This window comes from Laetiporus sulphureus (genome assembly GCF_001632365.1).
Source record: "Laetiporus sulphureus 93-53 unplaced genomic scaffold LAESUscaffold_53, whole genome shotgun sequence".
NCBI lineage: Eukaryota > Fungi > Basidiomycota > Agaricomycetes > Polyporales > Laetiporaceae > Laetiporus > Laetiporus sulphureus.
Genome location: NW_024468562.1, coordinates 198,631 through 224,081, shown reverse-complemented (window position 1 = coordinate 224,081; position 25,451 = coordinate 198,631). Strand labels below are relative to the sequence as shown.

Genomic DNA, 25,451 nt, shown 5'->3' with positions numbered 1-25,451 from the left:
CCTTTGATTACCCTTCCGTTCAGCACCCTCTCACTTGGAAGTTCTCCGACACGCTGTTCTCCCCACCTTTTGGTGAGCTTATGAATTATATAGCTAGTTTAAATGTTTGCGCACCCGTTGCTAAAAAGTAAAGTGATTTGGCCAACGACTCGAATTGTTATACGTGATCTACGAGATATTTTGCAGAATGGCCCGGCCAACCATAGACTATAGTATCCTTGCACAGTGGAGGTATGCAATGATCAAAATGCCGCCAGCAGAGGCTGTGTAAGCGTCAGCAGACCGTCTTGGACCAGTGAGCGCTTGTGGTTCGGTGGTTACGTTCATCTTCCACACCCCAAGCTGCCGCAGGGCCGTCCATTCCACTCTTATTCACTCTCATCGACATCATTGGCATTCCCCATTTCGTCGGGCCACGTCTCGCGCACATTAAATCCACTCGTGAGCAGCTACAGTCATGTCCTCTGACACTTGCTCATATAACAATACAAGCCGTCCGATCCTGCCATGGCCGCACCGGTGGACGCCAATGCAGCCCAGCTTGTCATTAATAACCCTCAGCCTCGACTTCCGCCCGAGATCTTCGAGCGCATCATCGACCATCTCGATCCGTGGACCGAAGAAGAAACTCTGTTGAACTGCGCCCTCGTTTGCCAAGGGTGGTACACCGAGAGCCGCGCGGTCCTTTTCGAGACGCCCAGGCTCCACACTCGGAAAGAGGCTGCCGCCTGTGCGAGGTCACTGACGCGGATACCTCTCCTCGGTGCATGCGTGCAATGGTTATCGATCGGGTCTGTCTCGGAGACCACTATTACGACCGGTCCGGAGTTGGGATCGATTCTCGTGATGCTGGCAGGGAAACTTCCAAAGCTGGCCTCGCTCGCCTTCACGAACGTCAGCTTCGAGCAGTGTTCTACGCGCAATTTGGCGTTTTGGAGCTTGAGCGAATCCAGTCATCTCACATCATTAGAGCTATGGAATGTAACGTTGCCATCGGCGAGCCCCTTCTTTCAGCTCATCTGTTCATTTCCTCATCTGCAGCACCTTAAGTGCCGCTACCTGCACTGGAGCGAACGGAGATCCATGGCTCCACTGCCTGAACACCACCGCATGCCTTTGACGACAGTGACTTTTCTTGGGTATGACATGTCGTGCTTCGAACACATTGGACATATCCTTCTCGGTCTGCTGGATCGAGCTGTCCTCGAAAATGTCTCCCTAACTCCGCAAGTCTCTGCGGCGGCTCTTGCCTTTACTCAAGGCATGTTGAACATAGCCGGCAGGGGGCTCGAGATCGCAGAAATCGAATTCAATGCACCTGAGGAAGATGCCGATGGCGATTTCCAGTCCTTGCTCCGTGAGTATTCACTCAAATAATGACGCATGCAAAGCATGGCTCATACTTTTTGAGTGCACCCTGTCAGCTTTGAAGCAAACGTCAATCTGCAGAAACTGATTCTGGGAATCGACACTTCGAAAATGAATGTTGTTGCACTGTTTGTCCAGAGTGTGCTTCTGCCTCTGCTCAACACAGTATCGTCAAAACATCTCAATTATATCCGTTTCTCCGTAGAAAGCCATTCAAAATGGGAGACAGATGCTTTGCTTAATGCATTTGATCCAGAGGTCTGCATTCAGATTGATGAGCTTTTGGCTGAGGGCCATTTTGCCGAGCTGCGAGACTTGTGGATAGACTTTGCCGGTATTGTGTTGAATGACTCACAGCGCGTCAACGTTTGCACAGAGATCTGCGCCCGTTTTCCTAAACTGAATGACAAGAACAGGTTGACGTGCGTCATCCTCGTTTCTTGGATACCTGACCGAACTCACATGGATTCAGTATTTATCATGGCGGACACCGATTTCCGAGTGACACTGAGGGGGCGTTGAAAGGAAAACAACTGGCCGATAAGCAGCCTCATCCAATCGAGCAAACCGCCGCATAGGCAATTTCTGCTTTCACAGTCATGCCAGCTCATCTTCACTTTCCTTTCCAAATCATCCTGGACGTGCAGCTCCGCCAGGCTTCAGTCCGAGCATCGTACTCTCATCCAACCTCCTTGCTCGCCTTCGTCACGCCGTTACCGTGATCCTGGATATGGCATGTCATTGTCATTGTCACTGTGGCCTATCGCATATCCCCTGCCCTATTCGTCGACTATCACAGTTACCCTGTCGTCCACGGTCATCATGATACCCCTTGTCACCATATCGCCGTCTTCACAGAAAACCCTCATGACGCTTGCATCGCATCGGCGACATATTCTCGGACGTCCCGCAGTTCCTACGCCAGTTTGTGTACTCAGTGCCAGATGTAAGTACTGCATGGCGGACACGATTCCATGTCACCGTCCCTTGCTTCGCTTATCTGTACCTATGTCCTCGTTATACAGATTGATTTTTCTCGGCTATGAATGCAGATCTTTGAAGCGACCAGCCGATGTCATGATCGCCGCGGGCACGGTGTGCTGTCGGAATGAGTCTCAAGCTTTGAAACATCGGCGGTCATGTAATCAACATGATAGTACTGGAGTGCTTTCACCCTCGCGCGATCGATGCGAAATATCAAGTATGCCGCAGGGACAACTCACCCACACTCTTGTACACATTCCACATAAGCGTAAAAAGATATAATATAGTGCTCATACCCACATCGAGCGGAGCGATCCTCTGTTGCAGGCGACATAAGAGCCTTGTGTTGAAGATGCTGCCAGCAGTGGCGGATCGCGAACGAACATGGAGTATCATACTTTGGGCGAGTCAGCGAGTGCTGTGTGCAGTGCCGAGCCCGATTCTGTCTATCGACCAACTTGACTGGCTGGCCCACAGCGACGGCGACAGAGCGTGGCTGCTTGCCAGCGATATTGAGACAATCAAAGGCGTCTTCAAAGTGCCCCTCGCCACTGCCATCGCTTGCAGTCTCGCCCTCATCGTCTTCATCCCAGGGCTCGTCCTCATAATCGAGCTAGATGAACAGTCCATAAGCTCCACTCTGGCAGAAATAATGAATAGGACTCACAAGATCGTAGATCACTCGGATGACAAGACTGCCGAGAGGGCAAAGTCTTCGTTGTTTGCGAGTTGCTTCAGTGAAATCTCGAAGCGGGCTCCACAGGGACACGAATAATGTTAACCCGCTTCTCATCCCAGACCATGTCCTTAATCTCCACCTCGTCGTAGTATGCACCCATGATGTTCTGAGATGAACCAGAGAGCGATGAACTGAGATAGGTAAATGGAGCCAGGCGAAGGAGGAGGAACCGGCTGGTGCATTCAGCATCTGCCGCATTCACTACAAAAATTGAGCTGCGTGATGAACGATGGCCGTTGAGAGTGTCCGTAGGGCAGTTCAGAATCTGTTGGACGAATGTTGGCCGACCCGCTAAGCTCGCAGCCGCGAACAGCAAGCGCGTCTAGCGTACACCCCTACCTTATCAGACCTCGGCAGCAGCGACCGTGTCATTGTAAATTCAGTTACTGATGAGTGTAGCAGAAAGTGGCCACTATGCAATCTACGGTATATCGATGAGTGCACTGTCCGTTATGTTCTAGATGCCTGTGTTGACCAGCAACCTTCGCCATTGCCTAACCTATCCGTCCAGCTACGCAACATCCCCTCGTACGTATCATCGTTTTGACATGACAGAGTGAATTTAACCTCTGTGTCCTCGGCGGCGAGGAGCAGCTCCTCCAGTGTGGCAGCCATCTCGGCGTGGCCCATGCGCGCAGCGCTGTACTGGTGAAAGCCCTTCGGGAAAGAGCCTGACTGCACGACGACATGCTCGATGGTGCGAGGGAGCGTCGCAGGAAATCGCAATGGAGTGCTCCGTTCTGGATGCAGAGCTTCTCGCAGCTCGCAGGCGAAGGAGACTGCAGACACGAGCCCGGAGATGCGCAAGTGTGTGAGGGACGGGCATGCAGCGTCGAGCGCGCCGAAGCCTAACAGCCCATGCGGATTACGGATACCCGAGAGATGAAGGCGCTCTAAGCGAGGCATTGCGAGACGCTTGCTGGGAAATGGGTAGAATCCCTTGATCGACAACTCGCATAATTGAGGTAACGACAAGGAGAACAGGTACGTGATCATGGAAGTGCTGCTGAGGGGGAACGAGGTGATCAACGTCAGCGCCTCTAGAGTCGGTGCAGCTAGGGTTAGAATGCTTTTGGCAAGAGACTCCTCCACTTCGCGATGTTCTATATCTCTCTCCTCAGCAACCTGCGACTTCTTCCGGCCCGACAGAAAAAGGTGGCGAATGCGACGAAGGTATGGGGGTAAATGGCGGATGCGCGCTTCCAGCTCAGACATCTGGTCAAAGCCGCTGACGACCAAAGACTGGTAGAGAAAGGGCCTTACGACCTCACGCATATAGCGAGATACGAGCGAGAGCGAGCGAGCAGTTGAGCCATCATCGGTGCAGGCGTAGTCGAAAATTTGTGCGTGCAATTCGACCGAAAGAGTCTCCATGTCGATGATTGCAGTGAAAGGAGTGCAACTGCAGGAGCAATCGCAAAAGCGACGCCGTAAATGAGGACGACGCCATCGTCGGCTTGCGTAGTTGCCGTTCGGATGGGATTGCGCGAGACCATCGAATATCGACGTGATGAACGCGACCACGTGACCGTCGCGTCCCGCGCGCTCACAGTGGTAAATGCCCGTTCAAAACTGCAGTAGTCAGTACATTCAAGGTGTCTGTAAGTGGTCATTTTGGAATAAATGAAAAAAGAACTTGTGATGCTGCTCCTTTACGAGGGGTAAAGCCCTCAGAAAAATGAACAGGTCATCAGTTGCTCAGCGATTCTCTCAGAACTTCTTGGTGCAAGCTGATAGCATGGTGACATCGAGTATATCACTGAGAGAATCCTCAGTTGTCCATGATCAAATGCATGAATGCGGATCCTCACCTGATTATTCGGGCTTGTGCCTGTGACGACTTCGAAAGGCCGCAAACATAGCCCTTGTGATGATTCTTGGTGCAGCGGCTCGCAACATAGTCGGATGATGCTCGGAAGCGATTAAATAGTAAGCGTCCAAACCATACTGCCATTCATCGAGTTTTCGAACTTTCTTCGACATGGGAGAGTTTTGAGAGCTCCGAGAATGCAAATACTGTTGCCGCCGCATCACGTATGAATGCGGCGCATTCTTACGGTGCACGCTTCGTGGTATGTTTATGGAAGATCCGGTCCCCTATCGTCTGGCCGAAGACCCAGATAACGATGAATGAAGTCTGACATGCGGATGGACGCCAAACATGTCGAACTTTTCTCTCGGAGTTTACTGTCAACCCGACAATGCGCTGTCCATCTGATCACGATCGGTCAGCTATCTATCAATGCAAACGTGCTTCATGGTGGAGTGCACCTGGAACAATGCACGAGCCTGGCGGTGAGGTTTTGAAACGAATAACACACTGTCAGGTGAGCAACATGAAATTGCATTGTTGACTGACCCGTGGGGCGTCATAGGACGACTATCGAACGTTAATTGGCACGTTATGGTGCCCAGAAGCTTCGCAATTGAACAGAGTAAGTCAATCCATTATCCGATTCTGTCGTGGGTTCCTTTTCATAGAGCATATCAGGCAACGAAGGCACCGGAGCACACAAGATCCTAGAGAAGCTGAGGCACGCGCCAACGTCGTGCTGTAATCGGAGAGAAGATCAGTACTCAAATAGATGAATACATGCTTGATACACGAGTATGAAACACTTTGGCTGCTGGAGAGCACGATACCACCACTGTACTCGCAGCACATGAAGAGAGGAGACCCGATCCGCATTCCCTGTCGATGGTCGACAACTGTAAGTCACCATCGCGACAGTGTGGGAGAATGTCTTGAGCGGCGAGGTCGCGCGTTCGTTGATTGCCGAAGAAGCATGCCAGATGGCCTAGACAAAGGAAGTGGTGATAGCAAACGACAGAACTTGCGTCGAGATTTGGGATAATCTTTACACATTACAGCTATGTATGTGGCTTCTGGCTAGCCTCGTGCCCGTACTTCGTGCATACCGCCACCACGCTGAGATCCGGGTTAGAGCCTCTCCCGAGGCCGATTCACAAATGCAAGAGGGGTAGACACGGAGATGTCCAGAACCCATTGACGATATACTATGAATGGGCGAGGTCGATGACGGATCAGACCCCTATGAAGCAATAGGCAAGCGCTGCGTGAGGCCGTAGGCCCTCTGCGATTCGTGTATCCATCACGACACGGCTGTGCTGCGTGGTGGAACGGCGATTGTCAGTCACGATTGCCTGTGAGCAACGATGAACTGAGCACCACCGATATAATCATTCCCGTGGTGGCGGAAAACCCGCGAATGTTCCGTCCATATGCGATACGCATAGAGCCCTCACGCCTCAGAAACTCAACTGTTCTCCGGAAGTGGCAGCGGACTGCAAGGGCCACACGCTTCTTCTTGACCCCTCCACACGTGGATTCTCCGCGTTGTCGATAGGATCACCGTCACCGCGTGCGTCGGACGTTCCGCCAGCACGCAGCGTCGACCTGACACCGAGGCTGGCGCACAGTGCTTTGTAACGCGAGCGGATCTGCCGGAATAGCCTCGGAATGTCGAGCTCGGACGGTTCGCTCGCCGAAGGGTTGACGCGCGGAAACTGGGCGATGAGCTCGAGCAGGTGCCGCATGTGATGTGCGACGCGGCTAATGGTATCGATGAGGGATTTCTGTTAGAAACGTTCCCGTATGACTGAGAGACACGGCTTACTCTTCCGTTCCGCCCTCTTTGGTGTGGATGGCTTGCCACATCATGGTGAAACCCTCGTAGAAACCGAGTTCTTCCCACATTTCAAAGCCTTTCTCTCGTCCCAGCGCACGTCCCTCGATGGAGCCATGGATGCTACCATGCTCGTAGCCGTCCTTGAACCCATCTTCGTAGAATCTGTTCATCCGACGTGCTGTGAATTAGAGCACAGTCATACAAGACATGGGACGCACGTTTGTTCGACATTCACAAGTGATTCGAGATCGAAGTCCATAATATGATGGTGTACCCGGATCTCTTACTTTAACTACTGTCTCATTCAATATTGAGGCACGCCTCCAGCACCAGAAGACAGAAAATGAAAGATCAATATATACACGGGCCGATGGCGTGCCGGTGAAAGCAAATAACTAACAGCCGAGCCACAGCGGACTTTGTATCGGAGTTCGAAGATGGTGGCGAATCCATCGACTTTGGGATCATTGATTTAATCGAAAATGCTTCCTGTGCATTAGAGGTTCGCAGCGTCGATGCTCCATGAATCCGACAGTGAGTAGTTCCTGAGAATTATCCTCTATAAAGCTAATCGCCCCGCAAGAATGGTCGTGCGTTCCAAGCAGACTTCTGATCCGTCAGGACCAATCACCATGAGTGCTCAAATGCGCTAATGTGCGCAAGGTACACATTCGTGATAGCAATAGCAGAGCAATATATACGCAACTGATATTTCGTATCAACATGAATGGGTATCCAGTATATGCAGCGAGGGTGAGAGAGGGAACATCGTGGATATTACGTGATAAAATGAGAGAGATTGCCCACATACGGGTCACACCTGCGAATTCAGTGTGAGCAGAATACCGCGTTCCGATCGAACGCTAGAACATACCAAGCTAAGCTCTAGTGTCCACACCCTCCGTGCCCACAGCTTAACGAGCTTCTCCGGCTCGCCAGGCACAGCAAGGTTTATCTCAATCCCGTCCCACCAGCACTTCCGCTGCAGGTTCTCATGTCAGCCTCAACCATATCCGAACATAGTGAAAGACGTACTGCGGGCTTTCTCCAGAACAGGAGGAGTTTCTGCGCCGTGGTCATCTGGTTGTAGTCGACCGTCACTTGCCTCTCACCATTCGGGCCAGGTGGGTGGTGAACAATGCCTGTCTTCAATAGCACAAGGGCTATCGATGATATACAGCATCGTGAAGGCTCCATAGCACGGTATCCCCACTCGTCGTCTCGATCGAATCCACTACGCAAATGCCATCGGAATGGGGTACTTTCAGACGCAGCAACACTCACCTCATGCATAGCATGTCAATTAGATGTTGTTCTGCAATGTTGTTCTCCTTGTTCACATTGCGTTGCAGAGCGGTGAAGATGTTGCGTTTGTTCAGCAGATATTCGCCGCACTTTCTCTTCAGCCCGAGGAGCGCATCATTGGCAATGCCATTGGGATTCGTGATAGTGCCGCTGTCTTTGGGCGGTATGGAGAAGTATTCGAGTTCTTCCCTGAGAACAATGATAGCCTGCTTGGTTAAGAGGGGGTTCTGTGACGGGCTCGAGCCAAAGTCCGACGTGGGCGAACCGCCTTCAACCAGCTGCTGTTGTGCCGCGAAAAGTCCGGGAGAGCTGGGTGTGCCATAGAAGGCGTCCGATGCATTGCGGAAGAACGTGAGCACATAGGAGAAGCAGTCCGGATCAAACTGGTGACATGTTTCAGCGAGTTCACTGCGGTGGAATGACCAAGACGCACGTCAACACCATACAGCTCCTCATAGTCATCGTTATCTCCCCCATCGGATAAGGCCGCGCTCTGACGACTTAGTACAAGACCGTTTGGGAATAAGCAGAGGAGCACCGATTCAGGAAGGTTCATGATAGTTTCTCGATCCACCGAGAAGCGTTTACCGCGCAAATCCAGAAGCAATCTCGTCAGGAGGTGGGGTTGCAGGTTGGTCTGCACGGGTGTTTGCGAGACCTGAGTAATTGGAGAATTGGATAGAGATACCGCCGCCATTAGTAGAATGTAGGAGTCAGCCGAACGAACGAAGGTGGAGGATGCGCTGCTCGGTGTTCACGTTCAGCCTGCGAACCTCGCGGTAGGACATGCGACGCGGTGGCCACCAGCGTGTGAAAGTATAGATATGTAACCCCAATCTATGAGTACAACTTTTTCGGAACATTATTCAAGGACCGCTCCCTACGAGTCCGTGCCACCACGCTCTCACCCGCTGCTTGAAGCCTCACCTCGCTACACATGGGCGGGTCACGAAATCCGACATCACCATGTCGTGCAACGGATCCTCTAGCCGGAACGGTCTAGACTAGCAGAAGGGGATGTTATTGTTGCGTGCATTTTACTGCGGCAAGTATTTAAGCTGATGCGATCAACTCATGAATATCCATACCAAGGCTGGCGCAAACGGTAGCGCATCGTCTCTCTTCACCAGGCACGCCGAGCGATTCCCCACACACATCGTCTCCATTCACGTTCACAGATCTCAGATTACTCTGTACGGTCTCTAGAGTGGCTTATTGTTAGTACTTCTCAGAGGCGATCGTCGTGCATCTCCGGGTAGATCTGCCTGCTACCCGGAAGAATCCCACTGTCCGCTCGACACGAGAGGAAGATCAGGCTGATAGAGAGACAAGGAGGGAGGTTAAAGGTCGTCCGCCAAATCCCGACGGAAGAATCTGTTGAGCCCGAAGTGAGAATCCGTTCGATTGGTCGGAGACAGCTCAGCGGCATAGCCCATCAAGCCCATCAAGCTTTAACCATTTCGCTGGACCAGACTCTCCTCTCCGAAGCGGCGAAGGTTTGGACTAATTTACACCGCGTTAACAGGCCTCGCTTTGATACATAATAGAAAGTCCGACAGCACCTCCATATCGGTATACACTTTCCTTATCACCTTTCTCACTGCCGCATACGGCTCTTACTCTGCTCTGCCTTTGTAGCTCTCGACAAACCACTGTGCTTCGCCGTGCTCATCTCTAGGGCCTGAGAGTCACTTAATATACAGTTTTTTTGCCACCACTACAGCGATGGCATCGCAATTCTCGAATGCCGGTCAACCTAGTGATTATGTCTTTGTCATGGTGCTAGTGGAGGATTCGCGAGCGATGCAGGCTAAGTGGAACGATGTGCGGAGGCATTACCTTCCTTTGATACTTGAGAGTCTGCGGACGGTGGACATGGTGGAGCAGGTTCGTGCATTGCTACATGATACTCCACACTCATATCTACAACGTCAGCCATCTCAGATGCATATCTGGTGGCTTACAAGCTCTGCAGCGTCGAAGCCGTTCACTACATCCATACAGAACGCAGGCTACTGTCATGAGATACCCGAAGTCAAGCTCGGCCAGCAGCCAGACACTGCGATTTCAACGGCCACCATCCGCCGTTGCCTAAAGGTACGCAACTTTTTTCTGTCTTGCGCGTCGCATATTTGGATTGTGAGAACTAACGAAGCGGCGCTCAGATATACGCAAATACTGGAAAGCAACGGTACAATAATCAGCATTTGATAATTGTCGCTTCCTCTCCCCTCATGTCCGTAAACGAGGGACCTGGCCATATGCAGACTGGGATAGATCCGTGGCTAGGCACAGCCTTGGCGCTTTGTCAGGTTGGGTCAATTTTCCGTTGTCCTCGCTCCTGCTTATACCTGCTGCTCGTTAGGCATGCATTCGCCTTCATCTAATTGTCGGCCCTGTTTTTGAATCAAGAACGTTTCGCGATTTGTTCGATCGTGCAGTAAGCGGCACGATCCATCCTTACGCATTTTTGCGTCTGATTGGCTGTATGCAGCGCTATGTTCAAAGTCTGTCGGAAGTATCCCCTTGGTTCGCCGTTGACCAGTCAAAGTTTTCTGTACACCTTGCGGGTGTATCGTCGCAGCAAGGTGACGGTCTATCGATCCCATGACGGCTTCCGGTCATGTTGACGCCTAACGTGGTAGCCGCAGCGTCCCCGCCCGCGTCTACTTCGCCAGACACCCTTTCGACAGCCAGTAGCCCTGAAATATTCACGTCCTCCTCATTATCACTACCGCCTTCGCCGACCCACTACGTAAGCTCTATCACTAGCCCCAGGCCGTCGTTCTCGTCCAGTGCCGGTAGTCGGATTGAACCACTTGATATCCGCCCCCCAGAACTGGTGTCGCGGACGACTGCCGATACACTCGGTATAGTCAGTTACTTACAGCGATATCACGGCCTCACAAAAAAGCGGCTTAATGGAGGGAGAGGCTCTAAGCGTGCCGCCGCCGGTGACCTGCGGGGTATTGGTCCTTCCCGCCCTATCCTTCCTCGCCTGGACGTTCCATCAGTGCCTTATACATTGCCGACATCCCCGACGCATATAAGCGTCGGTGCTGCCGCAGCAGAGAACATGGTGGTTTCTCCCACGAAGCGAACTAGTTTCATGATGGATGATCGATACTCCGGCTCGGATCGACGACCACAAACGCGAGACTCCTCCCTTCCAACGTCGCCTCAGAATATGTCTGACATAAACCCGACCAGTGACTCGACTGCAGCGGCGTTGCGAAGCCTGGAATCGATGACACCGCGACTAACAGAATTCCATACTACGAGTCGACCGGGGATGTCAGCTACCGGGCGCGCACAAACTGGTCGCCCCTCCAGCCGCAGCGCTGAACTAATGCACGCACTCGCATACCATCATGCGGGGTCGCGCAATCCTGTTTATGCGCAGACGAAATTAGCAGGCTCTCCCTCTGCACTGCTGACTATGAATTCTGTCCGTCCACCACATCCTCTGGATAGAAGTTACAGCTACGATGGCACGCCCCTGCCACCCTCGACATCAACACCAGAGCGACAAAGCATGTCTTACGACAGCACACCGATGGTTAGCCAGACGTCCACTCCACTTCCCTCTCCGACCGCCACGGCATCGACAACGCCTAGTGACAGTGTAGAAGACCAGCCTTTTATCGTCACGCCAGAGTATGAGGCGCTAGTCGCGGCTCGGTTTGCAGAAGCAGTGCGCTCCGGCGCTATGCAGGCGTCCATGACGTCGAGTCTGTCTAATGCGCTGGCATTTCAGCAAGTGCCCAAGACGAATCACCTCCAGCCCGATTCGTATGTTTCCGCTCACCTCCCCCAACAGCAAGCGACCTCTCCACCAATTTCTCCGGCCGGCTATACTCCTTACCAGTACTTCGATTTGACGTCACAGACTCGCACCCGTACGGAGTGGAATGGCGGCCAGGGTTACATGCAGAACACTCCGTCTGGCTCGTACGGGACGTCCACAAGCAACTGGAATTCGCAGTGATCAAGCTAGCGCAAGCTTTCTGGTGCATGCATAACGCATTATCAACGTTAACGTTGTTTCCACATCGCTTCTTATTTTGTGTCGGTTCTTTCTCGTGCCACGATTGGTGCGGCACTGCTGGCTCGTTCTGGAATGTTCTATATATGTGTGCACAAGGCTGAGACTGTGACCCTCGACCGAGCGTTACCGTTCTCCGCTGTGCGATACCGCTGTAGCATAACTTTGTATCGACGCCCTCTCGCTGATCCTGGCTGATCCCTATGTATGAGCATCCCCATGTAGTATGTACGTATATAGTGCGACGCATCCGTTCCCGAGATTAGCGCCACTCACGGTGTGTCAATGGCAGGCGCCCTCGATCATATGGCAATGTAGAAGTTTCAAATAAGCCGTTTTCAGTTACTTCGGATCCACATACGTCCGGACGGAAGCAAAGCGGGTCCGTCCACATCGGCGTAATGTGGAGATGTGTATAACTTTCTCCAACACGCCGTCACTTCACGGGAAAACATGAGGCCAGCGATCCTTGCTCCATTGAGCTGATCACAACTTGAGCGCGGTAGGCACACGAGCTGCTTACAGCAGAATCGACGCTGAGTAGGGGGATAATGAAGAGCTCACGAGGTATTTTGTCTCGGCGGCGACATGAAGTCCGGATGGCTCGGTCAGGGATATCACGCCGGTATGCTAAGCACTGTGTCATGGTAATCCGTTAGAAAGGATCCAGCGAGTCGCTCACAACACCCTGGAGGGAAAAAAAAAGCCGCTAGGCAACAGAACCTACAGTGCTCGGTGGATACAGCAACCACTCGAGCCTTCAATCCTGCTTGTCCTTACGTTTCCCCTTCTTTGCCCTTTTCATCTTGTTCTCTGATGCTTCTTTTTCCGCAATATCGCCATCGTTCTGGCTTTCCAGCTGCGTAGCTGCTCCAGGCTCAGCATCTAAGGTCATCCTGGTGCCAATTTGGGCCCGTTCGTCCTCTACTTCCCCCTTCTCCTTCTTCTTCTTTTTCTTCGGCTGCTCGGGAGAGCCTTCGATAGTTTGAACTTCCGCATTTTCAAACGGTTGCATAGCTGACATTGGTTCCTCGGCAGATTGCTCCTTGTGCCTGCTCTTCTTGGCCTTCTTCTTGCCTTTGTCATTCTCACCCGAAGCTGCGGACTTCTTCTTTTCGCACTGCTCTAGAACAGCCACGTGAAACCGCTCCGCTACCGTTGACTCCAGAGTCAGTGACTGAACGGTCCTAGACAGCCTAGATGCTCCTAATCCACCACGAGGGCAGTCGTCATAGTCCTCACTCGTCCGGTATTCTACCCGCGATCTCGCAGCCCCTAGACCTCCCCGTGGACGGTCGTCATAATCGTCGTAAGCATCGGGGGTTGCTACGGCAGACGCATCTGCAGACGTGGGTACGGAAGCATGGTTGCTCTTCGCGGAGAGCTTCTCGCGGAAATAGTCCATGACGCTCTTGCTCGAGGTCGTGAGGTCGTGGAGCTTGAGCTCGGTAGATAGTGTGGCGGACTCGGAGGCAGGCGTTTCGAGAGCGATAATGGGCGTAGAGTATGCCGAGGTAGTCAAAGAGGGTGTAGTGAGCGACAAGGACGGTGCGATACCGAGGATCTCAGATATGGCCGTGGCCGACTTGGCGGCAAGGCCTTTTGATGCGATGTGTCGGGCGCGATGGGCGCGGTGTCTAGATCATCATGAGGTTTTTACTAAGCGTGTGCATGACGTGGAACGGGCGTACGGGCGTGATACAACAGTCGTTGTTTCGGTGACTTGTGCGGTGACCGCAATAGCCGTTGAGGATAATCCAGATGCGTTGGCAACACAGTGTTCATCGACAGCGGTGAATTTCTTGCTCTTTTTCTGTGATTTACGCTCCTGGCCCGAGGACTCATCCTCCGGCTTGTGCTTCTTGCTCCTTCTCTTTCTCTTTTCTCCTTCAGCCTCCTCCTCTGCATGTTTCCTTTTCTTGCTCTTCTTCGGCTTTGAATGCTCGCCTTCGGCCTGGTCATCTACATCCTTGTCCAAGGACGCAGTCTCCGCCTGCGCCGTGGGCCTCACGAACCCATCCACCTTCATCTGCTCCCCGGCCACCTCGGTCACCTCATCAGTGTTCCCTGCACTTGCGTTCAGCTTGCGCAACAAATTCTCGAAATCTCTCCCCTGCTTCCATGCAGTACCATCCGCGCTGTTCTTATGGTCCGCGCCGATACCGAGCATGTCTAGCTTTTGGTATACAGAGATGTGCTTGGTACGTCCTTCACCGGACGGACCGAGGCCGGAAGAGGAGTCCCAGCCAAACTTTTGGAGGTAGGCAGAACCAAACTTGTTTGCATCTAGCAAGCCGTCAACGATAGCCATGAGATGATAGACACTACGTACCGTTCGCCCATGAGAGGTTCCTCGGGTCGTGGGAGATTCGCTGCTTCACTTTCCTTCCTGAAAGGCCCATGCTTGCTGTTTATTGCATCCGCTCGTGAATGTTGCGTCTAGTAGAAGAATGAAGCTCTGCAATACCCCTCCGTGTACTCCAACGGACAAAGAAACAAAGCTGTTTGATGCCGAAGCCACACTACAGATCAGAGTGAGTAGCACAGACGGGCGCTTAGGTGCATTCTTACTCCTCGCCACCGCTCGGTGATTGCCGGCACGCAAGTCGATCGCGATTTTTGGAATAATATATCCCCCTCCCTGCTGGCCCGTCCTCCCTTGCTGCATGCGGACAGTCTTCGCACAAATTCACTGTCGTATTTGGGGCTCTGCGTAAAGCATCGTTCATTGCAGATATCTACTGGATTACTCTGGGCTGGCTCTCTGTATATTGCACATGATGCAGCGAATCGTGGAAATCTGGGCCTGGTGGCTGTGGCTCGTCTGACTCGGCTTAACGTCAATGGGCATCGTGCTTGCTTCGGCTGACTGCTACATTCAGTTGCGCAATCTCTCATTCTGATTGAACATCTTCGAATACTTTCCGCCATCGGGAGTTTATCTCGTTGTTACACCCATGGAGTCGGGGATCTCGCATAAGCATCGGCGATATGAGCCAACCTTGTTGAACCCTGGCGAGAAGATTGGTGAAGGAGATACGTATCTGGTGGAAGAGTTGCTTCCTCCTGACCTCGCAGATGTGGCGTTCAAGCGAGTGCGGGACGAAGTTCAGTGGCACAAGATGATTCACCGAGGTGCGCGATACAGATGCGGTCTCGTTGCTTTCCAGCCTCACGTTGCATTCTTACAGGTGGCGAGGTTCCTAGGCTTGTGGCGCATGAGGGGTTAGTGAGTGAGGATGGAAGGTCAACATTCATTCCTGTCACGATTCAGGACGAATCTGATTTAGATTCCAGTTACCCCATCTACCGCCATCCAGCAGACGATCCTCCACCTCTTCTCCCGTTCTCTCCCACCGTCGCGCACATCCGTGAATACGTGGAGAAGTCGGTAAAGCACCCCGTGAATCACGTGCTAATCCAGCACTACCGCAGTGGCGCGGATTACATCTCAGAGCATTCCGACAAGACCATCGACATCGTGCGTGGCTCGAATATCATTAACGTCAGCCTCGGTGCACAGCGTATCATGACGCTTCGTACAAAGAAGGATGTCTCGGACGGTGAGGGCCGCACCGTGCAGCACGTCCCACTCCCGCACAACTCAATGTTCGTGATGGGACTGGACACGAACATGCGCTGGCTGCACGGCGTCCGCACAGACAAACGCCAACCGAAGACGAAGACGGATGCAGAGCGATATGAGAACGAAGAGCGTATTAGCTTGACGTTCCGCCACATTGGCACATTCCTATCGGCTGACGGGGCGCTCATCTGGGGTCAGGGAGCACGAGGCAAGACGCGCGAGGATGCACAACCTGTGGTGCGGGGTGGCCCCGAGAGTGAGCAGCTTTTGATCGCCTTTGGCGAGGAGAACCATTCCAGCAGCTTTGACTGGGAATCCGCATATGGACGGGGCTTCGATGTATTGAATTTTAATGCTGACTAGTACCTTTCCTGATGAATGCCCATCTGGCAGACAACTTGTTCATGTACTGTATCTTATTATCTCCCTGTACAATTGTTCGTGCTCGACCTCACAATTATGGAGGACTGGCAAGAGAGACTGGCAAACCACCACAGCCGATTATTTGCATAATTTCCGCAGTTAACTTATCTCCCCTGAAAATTGAATGCAGAGAATCTCATTCTTGGATCGTTCGTTTGTTCTGCACAATCACGACGGCCACGGAATACCCTATTGTTTTCTCTTTGGTCAACGCAGTGGCTCAGGAGCTCAAACAAAGGGCGAGGCCGTGTTGAAGATTCGTCTTTGCTCATCCGTCAACATTTTCCGAGACATCAGCCACCATGTCAAATTCCGACATCATCGTCCCTGCTGCTTCACAGCAATCTACTACTGTAACGCTCCCGAACGCCGCTGTGAGCCACATCGATAGCTATGTGCAGAGCCCAGTAGCATTGCAGCCGCTGAATCGCAGTACATCCAACAATTTGAAGCGGAAACGCAGTGACGGGACCATTAACCTGAACGTCACGCCCGACATGGCAAGTGCGGCGGCAGCGAATAGCGCCAACAAAGAACCTCAACCTCAACCAACACGTCCAAAGTCGCCACCGCTGATCGTCAACATCAATGAACCTGAAGAAATTGACCTTGAATCCGACTCATATGACGAAGTGTTGGGTGACCAAGAGATAATCCCAGCGCCGTCTTCGCCAACGCCCACAGAGATAGAGGAGCGACCGCCAGAGCAGAAAGCAATCGTCGAGGAAATCAAAGCTTTGGGAATCAAGGTGCGCGACTTTGCGTACGAGCCCTCCTTCCTCTCTCGTCGCGTGCCTGAGCTGTGGCGGCAACCGCTGCACACACTCGCGCTGCACGACAAGTACATCCGCGCAGGGCCCGGACGTGCGGCGCCCTTCCGCCTCCCAGGCAAGATGCTCTGGCGCCTGCTCCACAGTGGGCTCGTCCGCATCGAAGAGGCACGCCGCAACTGGAGCGACGAGGACTGGAAGGCTGTCGAAGAATATCAGAACCGCCCCGGGGGCCCGTACCCATATCGGATGCTGCGTGTGCGCCGCCCGAAGGCGGCGCTCCTTGCACAGCTGCGCTCGAAGTTGTACCCACAGAAGGGTGACATCTCTGAAGAGAAGATTTATGTGCCACCAGATGAGGTGGGCGTGGACGACGAGGAGACACTCAGGGAAGCCGAGTTTGCCGGACGTGATTCTCCGGAGGACCGGAGAACGACGAAGAGAATTAGAATGGAGAGAGGCGAGAATGAAGACAGGGAGCCATGGACCCCTACGATTTTCAGACGCGCGGGCCCACCTCAGGGTGCCACGCTTGCGCTGGACAAGCCAGCTCATTCACGAGGACCTACCGCCCCGCCCACGACTTAGTCCTCGCCGCTGATCGACTCCAAATCCTCGAGCTATGAGCTGCTCTCGTCACGACGACGACGACGACAACAACAAAAGGAGGGGCTTATGAGCCGTGACTTGTCCAGAACATAGACAATGGTATTTTGAAAGGATACGGCAAGTGTTGCAATGGAGGATATGTGGATGCAAAGTATGCTTACTGTCGCCATGCAGTTCGTCTGCTATGACTTTTGTTGATTCTTGATGATCCATTTCTCTTCACACGACATTGTACGAAGCATCAAATCACGCGTTCAACCTCAACGACTCATTCAGGCTCAATGCACGCAATCAAAGCAATGTGGTCTTCGTGGATGCTCTGTGCCATATAATTTTTTCTCATAGACTTCACATGGATGGCTATGACTTTTGATGCGGAAATCTGGTTGTTCGCGAACTTGCGTGGAGCCATCGTCGCACATGTCAGATCAAATAATGCTGAACTACCTTGGGAGTTCAGGCAGAGTACTGTTTATGTTGTTGAGTTATGAAATGTTTTGATGCTCGAAGACATCGACTCGATAGAGCAGCGCGAATGGCCTGAGCACTTCGCGATCACGTGACCGTGACTACGTGCTCCTGCAGTCGTGACTCGTCGCGCTGCAGCTGAGGCTCTTGACACGACTCTGAGTCTCACTCCGCTGCTACGTTCCTCCTTGCTGCCACTCGAGGCCGTCTCCTTGCATTATGATTAAACCTCGCGCATGGAATCTTGAGGAAATGCCCGACGACGTCCCCGGCACCAGCTCAGGAAAATTTGCATCGTCTCGACTCTCCCTGGCCTATCCAGCTTTAACATCAAGACTCACCAATTTTCGAGGTACAGCAACTATTTTCGCAGCGGTGTGCATATGATGGAGGCAAGAAATTCATCGACTATATCGTATTCGTTAGGTACCGCTGATTAGCATTATGCTCATGACACACCGTCCGTGCTCTAGGTAAGAAGTCAAAAAAACTATGCACAGCAAATAGAACTATAAACATAGCAAATAGAGCTATTAACACAAGATAAGTACGAAATAATAAGAAGTCCAAGCGAAAGCAAGATCTTATTAGTTTTCCGGATCACCAGGCGTGGTCGGCGAGTCCAGCTCCGCCCAGCTGGTCCGTATTGAAGTTTCTGTTGCACTGGGTGCGATCGTCGGTGCTGTCATGAACGATTGCGCGGTACTTGTTCCGGGTTGGCTTTCAGTGCTCAGATGCCCCTCTGGTATGTGCACTCCTAGACGCTCCGTACGCTGACTTCGTCGACTTCGCTGGGACGGAACCAGACTTGAGCGCGGACTCGAACGCACCCCACGCAACCGGGGCAAATGTCCGCCAGCGTCAGAACCGGAGGCAGCTTCCGAGGTAGATGCGGATGGCGGTAGAGGCACCTGGGAGGGACTGATCCGCCTGCCGTGTTCGTCTGCTGGGCCCCACCGCTCCCGCAATGGATGGCCGAACGTGTGGTTCTCGGGACTACTCAGCACCGTGTCCGACGCAGACGATCCTGCGGGTGAGTCTGACAGGCGCGCCATGGAGTTGGTCCGAGAGCGTACGACATCTATGGATGAGCGCGACGCCGCGCCGATGGACTGTATGAGCGAATGCGCTCGTGATCGCGCAGACTCCGACCGAGATGTCCCTGAGCTTGTGCGTGAGCGCGAGCGCGACAACGAAACCCGTCCTGAATGAGACCGCGAACCGCTCGACCTGTGTTGCGAAAAGCTGCTCGTTCTGCGCCGCAGATTGCCCGACGAACTACGCGGACTCGGCGCAGCGGACAGCAGACCGACGCTATCTTGCCGTTCTGCCTCTTCCACGGAGCCCTCCGCCTCGGGCACGTCCATGAGGGAGCCCTCGTGCAGATCTTCCTCGTCAGTGTCGTACACAGGCGGCTGCATAGCACCAAACGTCATCGATACCTCGTTGGCCACGCTGTCCGTGCGTGTCCGCGCATGAGGCCGGTCCGCGGGGAATACAACTGGTGAGATGGAGCCTGGGCTGCCCGGCGAGATAGTCCTCGTTCTTGCCCTCCTGTGTGCTCGCGGATGTCTGGGCGGCATCGGGATCGCGCTGCCGCTGAAGTTCGATGATGACGGGCTGGCGCCGTTCGAGCCTCTGTTGCTTATGGGCGATTCGGATGACTCCGCATTGCCTGTAGACTGCGTTGACTGGGACTCGCGCGTGGAACGCGATTGCATCGACTGTGTGTGCGTCGAACGCGTCTGTGTGGAAGGCGAGGAGGGTGTGCGAGGAGATACCGAGGAGGCACTCCCACCCGTTGGCCGTCGGTGCATGAAGGGGTACCTCGAAACTATGGGCCGCCCGAGACTGGACATGGATTCCGATGTTCGTCTACGGTGATGTTCTACGCTTTCCTCCAGCTCAGTCGCCACATTCTCGCTCGTGCCTGTCCTTGGGTCTTCATGAGTACTCGCATGCTCCTCTTCGTCATCTTCACCTTCCTCCATCTCGTCGTCATCTGTGCCCTGAATGGGCACTTCTCGTTCCTCCTCAGAGACAGATGATGGCGGAAACGGCACGTTCTCCTCAGACGAAATCTGTGCACCAGACCCTGTGAACGGATAGTCCGAAGTCGGAAAGGGTGCCAGTGGACGTGCAGGTCGTTTCTCTTTTTGTCGCAGGCTAGTTGGAGGAGGAGCTACACGCGACAACTCCGGCGCCGACTTGCTAGCCGGCAGCTTTTCCCCGCCTTCCTCACTCTCCATTTGCGGTTCAGGCGTCTGGAAGAGTTGCGATGACAACACGCCTCGCCGGGCAGGATGGTGGCTGGGAGCCAGCCCCACAGCGGCGAACAGGCGATCCATGCCTTCGAACGGTACAGGCGGCAGATCCGGCACAGGACCCTCTTCGGGGACAAACTCCGTACGGATGGGTCTGTTTGTGAGGCAGAAGTCGTGCGCATCCTTGATGCGCATCAACGTGGACTCCTTCCAGGACCAAGGCAGCATCTCCATATCCGATAGCTTGTCACTCAAGACCGATGCCGTCTTTTCCGCGTCCTCTTCCTCCCAGCGGAATCGTGGCCCGCACAAACCCGCACAGCCCTGCCCGCTTGCGATCCAGAGACCGATGCTGGGAGCAGCAAGATGTCAGCCGTTAACATGCAACTGAGCTTACTCGAGTTCACCGGAAGGGACACGTACAAGCTCAGTAGGAGAATGAGGATCCGCCATGCCGTCCATACCGCGTTTGCAATGAGCACACCGCGGGCGTAGTCCGTGAGCGTCCCATCCGCGCGAAAGAAAGATCCTTCTCGGACGCTGATGCCAGCATTATTGAGAGCAATAGCACCGGGCGAGGGCGTCCAGAATCCAAGCAGCAAGGCTAGAGAGAGTGCCGCACGCGGCAGGAGGAGGGCAATTGTCGGCCAATTTTGCGAGTAATAATAGGCGGTTTCGGCAAGGCCGTCGTGGGTTGCGCCGTGTTCTCCAGAGAACGCAGAGGCGCGAATATGATACATAAAGCAGAAGTTAGTGTACGAGGTCATTGAAACAAGATTGTACGCAGGCGTGGACATGTATATTGGTAACATTAGCGGTCGTTCTGTGAAGCAACGTCATCAACACTAGGTGCGTCGCTGGAGATCGTAGACGTAAATGACTACTCACTAACTCTCCATCGACGATAGAATGAAAATATAAGCTCATACAGGATGACTACAACAAATATCCACGTGAACCAGCAAGCAATGTAGCCAGCCGCTGCGAGAGCCCAGTTTTTCCCGGAGCCAGCCACGCCTGGCGCGGCAGGATTAGGATACTTTGCGACCCTGCGACGGGCTCGATAAACGAAAACATGCTGCAGGAGTGCGTTTGAAAGAACTCACATGATTAGCATGTATACAGCATTGATGTCGAAGAACGTCTGCAGCGCGATATGGCCAAAGACAATTACAGGGAATATATAAAACAGTAGGCGGACTTTCCAAGAAGGATTTCGCAAGAGTTCGGGGCGGAAGCCTGGGGTGCGGAACCTGGGCCGAGGTGGAGAAGAGAAAAGTCCCGAACCGAAGAGCGTAGGACTTAGTCCAGCGCTCGTCGCGCGCGACCAGACACGCGCGTGCGGGGGTCCAGAGAACACACGCGACTGATCCGTGGGCTCGCGTCGCGCCCTCGAGTCCCTGTCCAGCGCCTGCGTTGAGCCCTGCAAGCTGACGATACGCACCGAGCGTGGAGTGGGTCTCCGTCCAATCATGTAGGGCTCATTGCTAGGACCAGCTTCGCTGAGCATGGGACCCACCTCGGAGTGCACGGTCGACTGTGGACCAGGCGGTGGTGGGCGTTTTGGTAGCCATGATGGATAGCCCTCGGAACTCGATGATACACCATGGGGCGACTGCGGGGAGGACGGCGGTCCCTCGGGGACTGGGGAGCGCACGGCTTCATGGCCTCCGCTGCTTGTGCGCTCGCGCGAGCTGGAGCGTGTTGTCGTGGATTTTGGCGAAGGCTCTCCGAAGAGTGATGGCGTGTCCGAGTCGTACTGTCGTGACATGACCGTCAATTAGGCAAAATTCATGCAACTGAGTACGTTAAGCGAGGGCAAAAAGTCCAAGACGAGTAGATTAGATGGGTAGCACAGGGAACACTGACTGACCACGCGGGCACAGCACGTTCAGCCCAACGCAGACTCCGAGGCACGGTCACTTGTTGAGGCGTGAACGCCAGAGCCTCGTGTAGATGACGATGGGCAGCCTCGTGTAGGGCGAGCGAGCAGGAGAGCGCTACACGCGGCGGGCGAGGTCGACCGTCGTCAACCACTCACCATTTAGGGAACAGAAATTAGCCGCTCGCGTAGTATCGGAAACAGCCGTCTTTGTATAGAAGGTCCCGAGTATCGTTCCGGACAACGGAGATGGACCGAATAAGAGTCGAGCTCGCTTAAATGATTGACTGTAGGGAGCGTGTATGCCGGGAGGGCGGAAGTAGAGTAGAGAGTACTTGAAGAAAGAGGGCGGCGGACGAGGACAAGGTGAGCATCCGACGCCATTGTGCACGTTGTTGTCATGGAAGACTTGCGAATGGCGGGGCCGCTCGAATAGGGCTTCTCTTTGCAGTGCTCCAGCGGAGTGGGCAACTCGGCGATTCCGCGTGGCAAATGAGCAGGGCCAATGTGGACCAGTCTGTTCGTGGACTTCAGCAATGCGGCGGGGAAGGTAGGAAGTATTTCTGACAGCCTGTCTTTTGTATTGAAGGACACTCACGATCAGCACGCCGCGCAAGGGCTGTGTTGGGCATTCACGCTGCTTGTTCCCAGCCCCTGAAACCCATTCTGCAATCGACTCTCGTGTTCTACACCATGCGCGCTCGATTCCGCCAAGATGATAGGCAGACAGATCGACGACAGATGATCATGTGTATCAGTATGCTTCATGCGGCAAGAAGACGGAAGATCAACTGGCACGCTGCAGACATGATTCTTGCATCATCATCATCCGTTGCCTGGACCCGGAACACTAGTGGCATTTGTGCCATTGGTGCGTCTTAATTGCTAGTCGCCTTGTGCTTCCAAGACGTCTGAATTGTCGATTTGATCGTTTACTATCAGTTCGACACGAAATCCGCGGAATTGGAATGAAGGTGGGGATATCGCTGTGATGTTCATTGCTGAGCTTTGTCAATTATACTACGCCAGGGACTTGGATTGTGTCCCACGGGTCACTCACATCACGTATTTCAGTCCACACTTGCTTGCCATACAATATGTCTGACCAGTCTGCTGCACACGAGATAGATGCACGCCAATTCGTCAAGGTGTAAAACAATATGATTGTTTCTTCAACTTGACGCATATACCCTGCCGATATCACTTCAGCTTGGACGTCCTAGTAAGCATTGCTGTGCTATGAACCATACCATGGTCAGGAAATGCATACCGTCGACAACTTGCATCCCAATACCTTGTGGATCCTTACGAGCAATGTACACCCCTATTACAGTGCCACTGTGTGTTTACTCTCGCTTTGCACACGATATGATGAGTTTTTTTTCCGGCTCAGTCCCGTGGAATTGTCTCTGGGACTTCTGCTGCCGGACTGTGTCTAAATGCTGACGAACCGGCCGCATATGAGACAAACACTCACCAAGCATAGGTACTGCATTGCTACAGTGGGCTTGACGCATATATGCTGTCTTCGTGATAGAGCAGCCGGTGCAAGGAACAATCTTGCGGCTTGCCGGCAGAGGCAAATCGCACAAACAAAAGCACGCAAGGGGCAGAGCATGAAGAAGAGATGGCGAGGTTTGTGGAAACACTCATGGTCTTGTATATATCGAAAGTTAGCGCCACAAAGCAGAATTCTGCCAGAGCGTACATCATATACATGTTGCCTAATATGGTAGAATGCGTCCCATATCGGGGTATGTTGGTGGGTTCGAGTAACGATTTGTGCTTTTTATCGGGCAGTCATATATTCATAGGGCAGGCAGTTCTTGTTACGGCATTCAGAATCATATGTCATTTTGAGGCAAGAGTTCTGGATGGGCGTTGCAGACAGCCAGTTTACTACTCAACAATATCATATAAACCTTAATGGATCTATCACTGACGAATACGGTCAGCCACGCTCGCGTAACAGCAATTAAGCGGCATCGAGATGGCATTCAACCGGCGGGCTGAATTTGCGGAGACGATTGCGGTTTGCGGTCGCGTCCAGAGCGGGTTTCGAAGGAGGGGTGCGGTGGTCGTATCTCAGTGCTCCGAGTCTCGAAGCTCTTCCGCTTAACACTACATACCATTAGGCGTTGCAGATTGAGTGAGAAATCCAGTGCAGAACGTTGCGAGAAAGTCTCAAGTGTCTGATGGTCCATAATGGAAGCTAGCTCGCGCCGAATGTAAAGTAGCCTTCCCAAAGTCAAAAGAAACGGGCCGTTCATGGTTGTCATTCAATCGCAATAGATCCTTCGCATGGATAGGAAGCACTTCGCTGCTAGCCGTGATGCATAACCTTTTGCAAAGGCACATGGGAGAGTAATGTCGCCACAGGATGAGCGAATGTAGTAAAGATTTCGATTCTTGCCTGATCACAAACAACCCTGGCCCTACCCCTGCATAGTGGAAGTCACCATTCACTTATGAATAGGACAGTCTGTACAGCAAACAGATTATGAGGGAAAAATAGTTAGGTACAGTTTCCGGGTGCTACTGACTCGTACTCAATTGATTCTGTGAATGAACATGTCAACTGCATGATACTTCATCACGCGTGCGATTTTGTCATAGGTTTGCGTGCTTGCGTCTCCGTCGCTGAAAATACGTAGGCCCTTCAGAGGATCTCCTCTGTTGGCACGGAAGTTGAGGAAAGACATGAGCTCCTCGAGTGCATCGGCATCAGGCAGTCTCGATGCGCTCGCCTGGATGCCAAACAGCCGTCGGCTGGATCAAGTGAGAAATGAGGCACTCCTGAATTAAGCTTTGAGATGATGCTTCCAGACCTGTTTATTAAGGATATTCACGCTCTCCCCAGACGCTGTCAATTGAGCTCAGTGGCAGCATGCCTTCGTGCTTCGCCTCTATTTGGCATAACGGCCGCCATCTCTCGCTTAACTATAGCTGCTATCAGTTGTTACATGCGGAACACATCGAGGAACCAGTGCCATTTCGTCGAATTGGATTTACGTTCTCACCTCGACCGCAACGCAGTCGTCGGCTAACTGTGCTTGAAGATAAGCCACACTTTGGTGTTTAGATTTCCGAAGAATGCACAGCACCGTGCCAATGGCCACACGATGGTTCAGAGCCCTGAGCTTCAGAAAAAGTGCAGTAAAGCAATGTCAGCTTGCTGCTGCATTCAGAGCCGCAAGTCGACCTACTTCTTCTTTGCAAGATACTGCATCCCAGCCAGGGCATGAGGTGGCCACGCTCTTCCGCGTTCCGCTGCTATCACCGAGCAGTAGGGGTCACGCCGGGTGCTGTTCCTGTTCCTGCCTCCAAGAGTTGATCCGTGGAACGCGTCGAGCGATCA

At 53.1% G+C, this 25,451-nt stretch overlaps 10 protein-coding genes across 10 annotated transcripts; 4 read left to right on the top strand and 6 right to left on the bottom strand.

The window, feature by feature from the left end:
- The first annotated feature begins 27 nt into the window (after positions 1–27).
- LAESUDRAFT_730713 (uncharacterized protein) lies at positions 28–2,415 on the top strand. Its single transcript, XM_040909894.1, has 4 exons — positions 28–441; positions 493–1,357; positions 1,412–1,790; positions 1,841–2,415. Exons 2-4 carry the CDS (start codon positions 508–510, stop codon positions 1,944–1,946), a joined length of 1,335 nt encoding a protein of 444 aa, XP_040759744.1. The 5' UTR covers positions 28–441; positions 493–507; the 3' UTR covers positions 1,947–2,415.
- A 67-nt stretch (positions 2,416–2,482) lies between these two features.
- On the bottom strand, positions 2,483–3,387 carry LAESUDRAFT_445199 (uncharacterized protein). Its single transcript, XM_040902488.1, has 3 exons — positions 3,020–3,387; positions 2,653–2,965; positions 2,483–2,596 (listed from the first exon to the last, which is right to left on the bottom strand). Exons 1-3 carry the CDS (start codon positions 3,287–3,289, stop codon positions 2,514–2,516), a joined length of 666 nt encoding a protein of 221 aa, XP_040759743.1. The 5' UTR covers positions 3,290–3,387; the 3' UTR covers positions 2,483–2,513.
- Positions 3,388–3,498: 111 nt separating this feature from the next.
- On the bottom strand, positions 3,499–4,794 carry LAESUDRAFT_730711 (uncharacterized protein). The gene has a single exon (XM_040909893.1). The coding sequence runs from the start codon at positions 4,463–4,465 to the stop codon at positions 3,542–3,544; it is 924 nt and encodes a 307-aa protein (XP_040759742.1). The 5' UTR covers positions 4,466–4,794; the 3' UTR covers positions 3,499–3,541.
- Positions 4,795–5,912: 1,118 nt separating this feature from the next.
- Positions 5,913–7,079, bottom strand: LAESUDRAFT_686048 (DUF1715-domain-containing protein). Its single transcript, XM_040905913.1, has 3 exons — positions 6,960–7,079; positions 6,730–6,903; positions 5,913–6,665 (listed from the first exon to the last, which is right to left on the bottom strand). The coding sequence occupies exons 1-3, from the start codon at positions 6,998–7,000 to the stop codon at positions 6,362–6,364; spliced, it is 519 nt and encodes a 172-aa protein (XP_040759741.1). The 5' UTR covers positions 7,001–7,079; the 3' UTR covers positions 5,913–6,361.
- A 241-nt stretch (positions 7,080–7,320) lies between these two features.
- LAESUDRAFT_706836 (uncharacterized protein) lies at positions 7,321–8,819 on the bottom strand. The gene is made up of 5 exons (XM_040906639.1): positions 8,480–8,819; positions 8,026–8,429; positions 7,777–7,975; positions 7,616–7,723; positions 7,321–7,561 (listed from the first exon to the last, which is right to left on the bottom strand). Exons 1-5 carry the CDS (start codon positions 8,741–8,743, stop codon positions 7,556–7,558), a joined length of 981 nt encoding a protein of 326 aa, XP_040759740.1. The 5' UTR covers positions 8,744–8,819; the 3' UTR covers positions 7,321–7,555.
- Positions 8,820–9,623: 804 nt separating this feature from the next.
- Positions 9,624–12,415, top strand: LAESUDRAFT_445158 (uncharacterized protein). The gene is made up of 6 exons (XM_040902487.1): positions 9,624–9,933; positions 9,991–10,143; positions 10,212–10,358; positions 10,412–10,486; positions 10,541–10,634; positions 10,698–12,415. Exons 1-6 carry the CDS (start codon positions 9,772–9,774, stop codon positions 12,032–12,034), a joined length of 1,968 nt encoding a protein of 655 aa, XP_040759739.1. The 5' UTR covers positions 9,624–9,771; the 3' UTR covers positions 12,035–12,415.
- LAESUDRAFT_445071 (uncharacterized protein) lies at positions 12,414–14,575 on the bottom strand. The gene is made up of 3 exons (XM_040902486.1): positions 14,424–14,575; positions 13,783–14,377; positions 12,414–13,728 (listed from the first exon to the last, which is right to left on the bottom strand). The coding sequence occupies exons 1-3, from the start codon at positions 14,491–14,493 to the stop codon at positions 12,852–12,854; spliced, it is 1,542 nt and encodes a 513-aa protein (XP_040759738.1). The 5' UTR covers positions 14,494–14,575; the 3' UTR covers positions 12,414–12,851.
- A 239-nt stretch (positions 14,576–14,814) lies between these two features.
- On the top strand, positions 14,815–16,180 carry LAESUDRAFT_745230 (uncharacterized protein). Its single transcript, XM_040911360.1, has 3 exons — positions 14,815–15,226; positions 15,283–15,337; positions 15,389–16,180. Exons 1-3 carry the CDS (start codon positions 15,049–15,051, stop codon positions 16,038–16,040), a joined length of 885 nt encoding a protein of 294 aa, XP_040759737.1. The 5' UTR covers positions 14,815–15,048; the 3' UTR covers positions 16,041–16,180.
- A 266-nt stretch (positions 16,181–16,446) lies between these two features.
- On the top strand, positions 16,447–17,841 carry LAESUDRAFT_444991 (uncharacterized protein). The gene is made up of 3 exons (XM_040902485.1): positions 16,447–16,474; positions 16,534–17,596; positions 17,654–17,841. Exon 2 carries the CDS (start codon positions 16,598–16,600, stop codon positions 17,456–17,458), a length of 861 nt encoding a protein of 286 aa, XP_040759736.1. The 5' UTR covers positions 16,447–16,474; positions 16,534–16,597; the 3' UTR covers positions 17,459–17,596; positions 17,654–17,841.
- Positions 17,842–18,534: 693 nt separating this feature from the next.
- Positions 18,535–21,982, bottom strand: LAESUDRAFT_662753 (uncharacterized protein; the record flags this gene model as incomplete). The annotated part of the gene is made up of 4 exons (XM_040905011.1): positions 18,535–20,563; positions 20,635–21,034; positions 21,100–21,260; positions 21,318–21,982. The coding sequence occupies 4 exons, from the start codon at positions 21,980–21,982 to the stop codon at positions 18,535–18,537; spliced, it is 3,255 nt and encodes a 1,084-aa protein (XP_040759735.1).
- Positions 21,983–25,451: the final 3,469 nt, after the last annotated feature.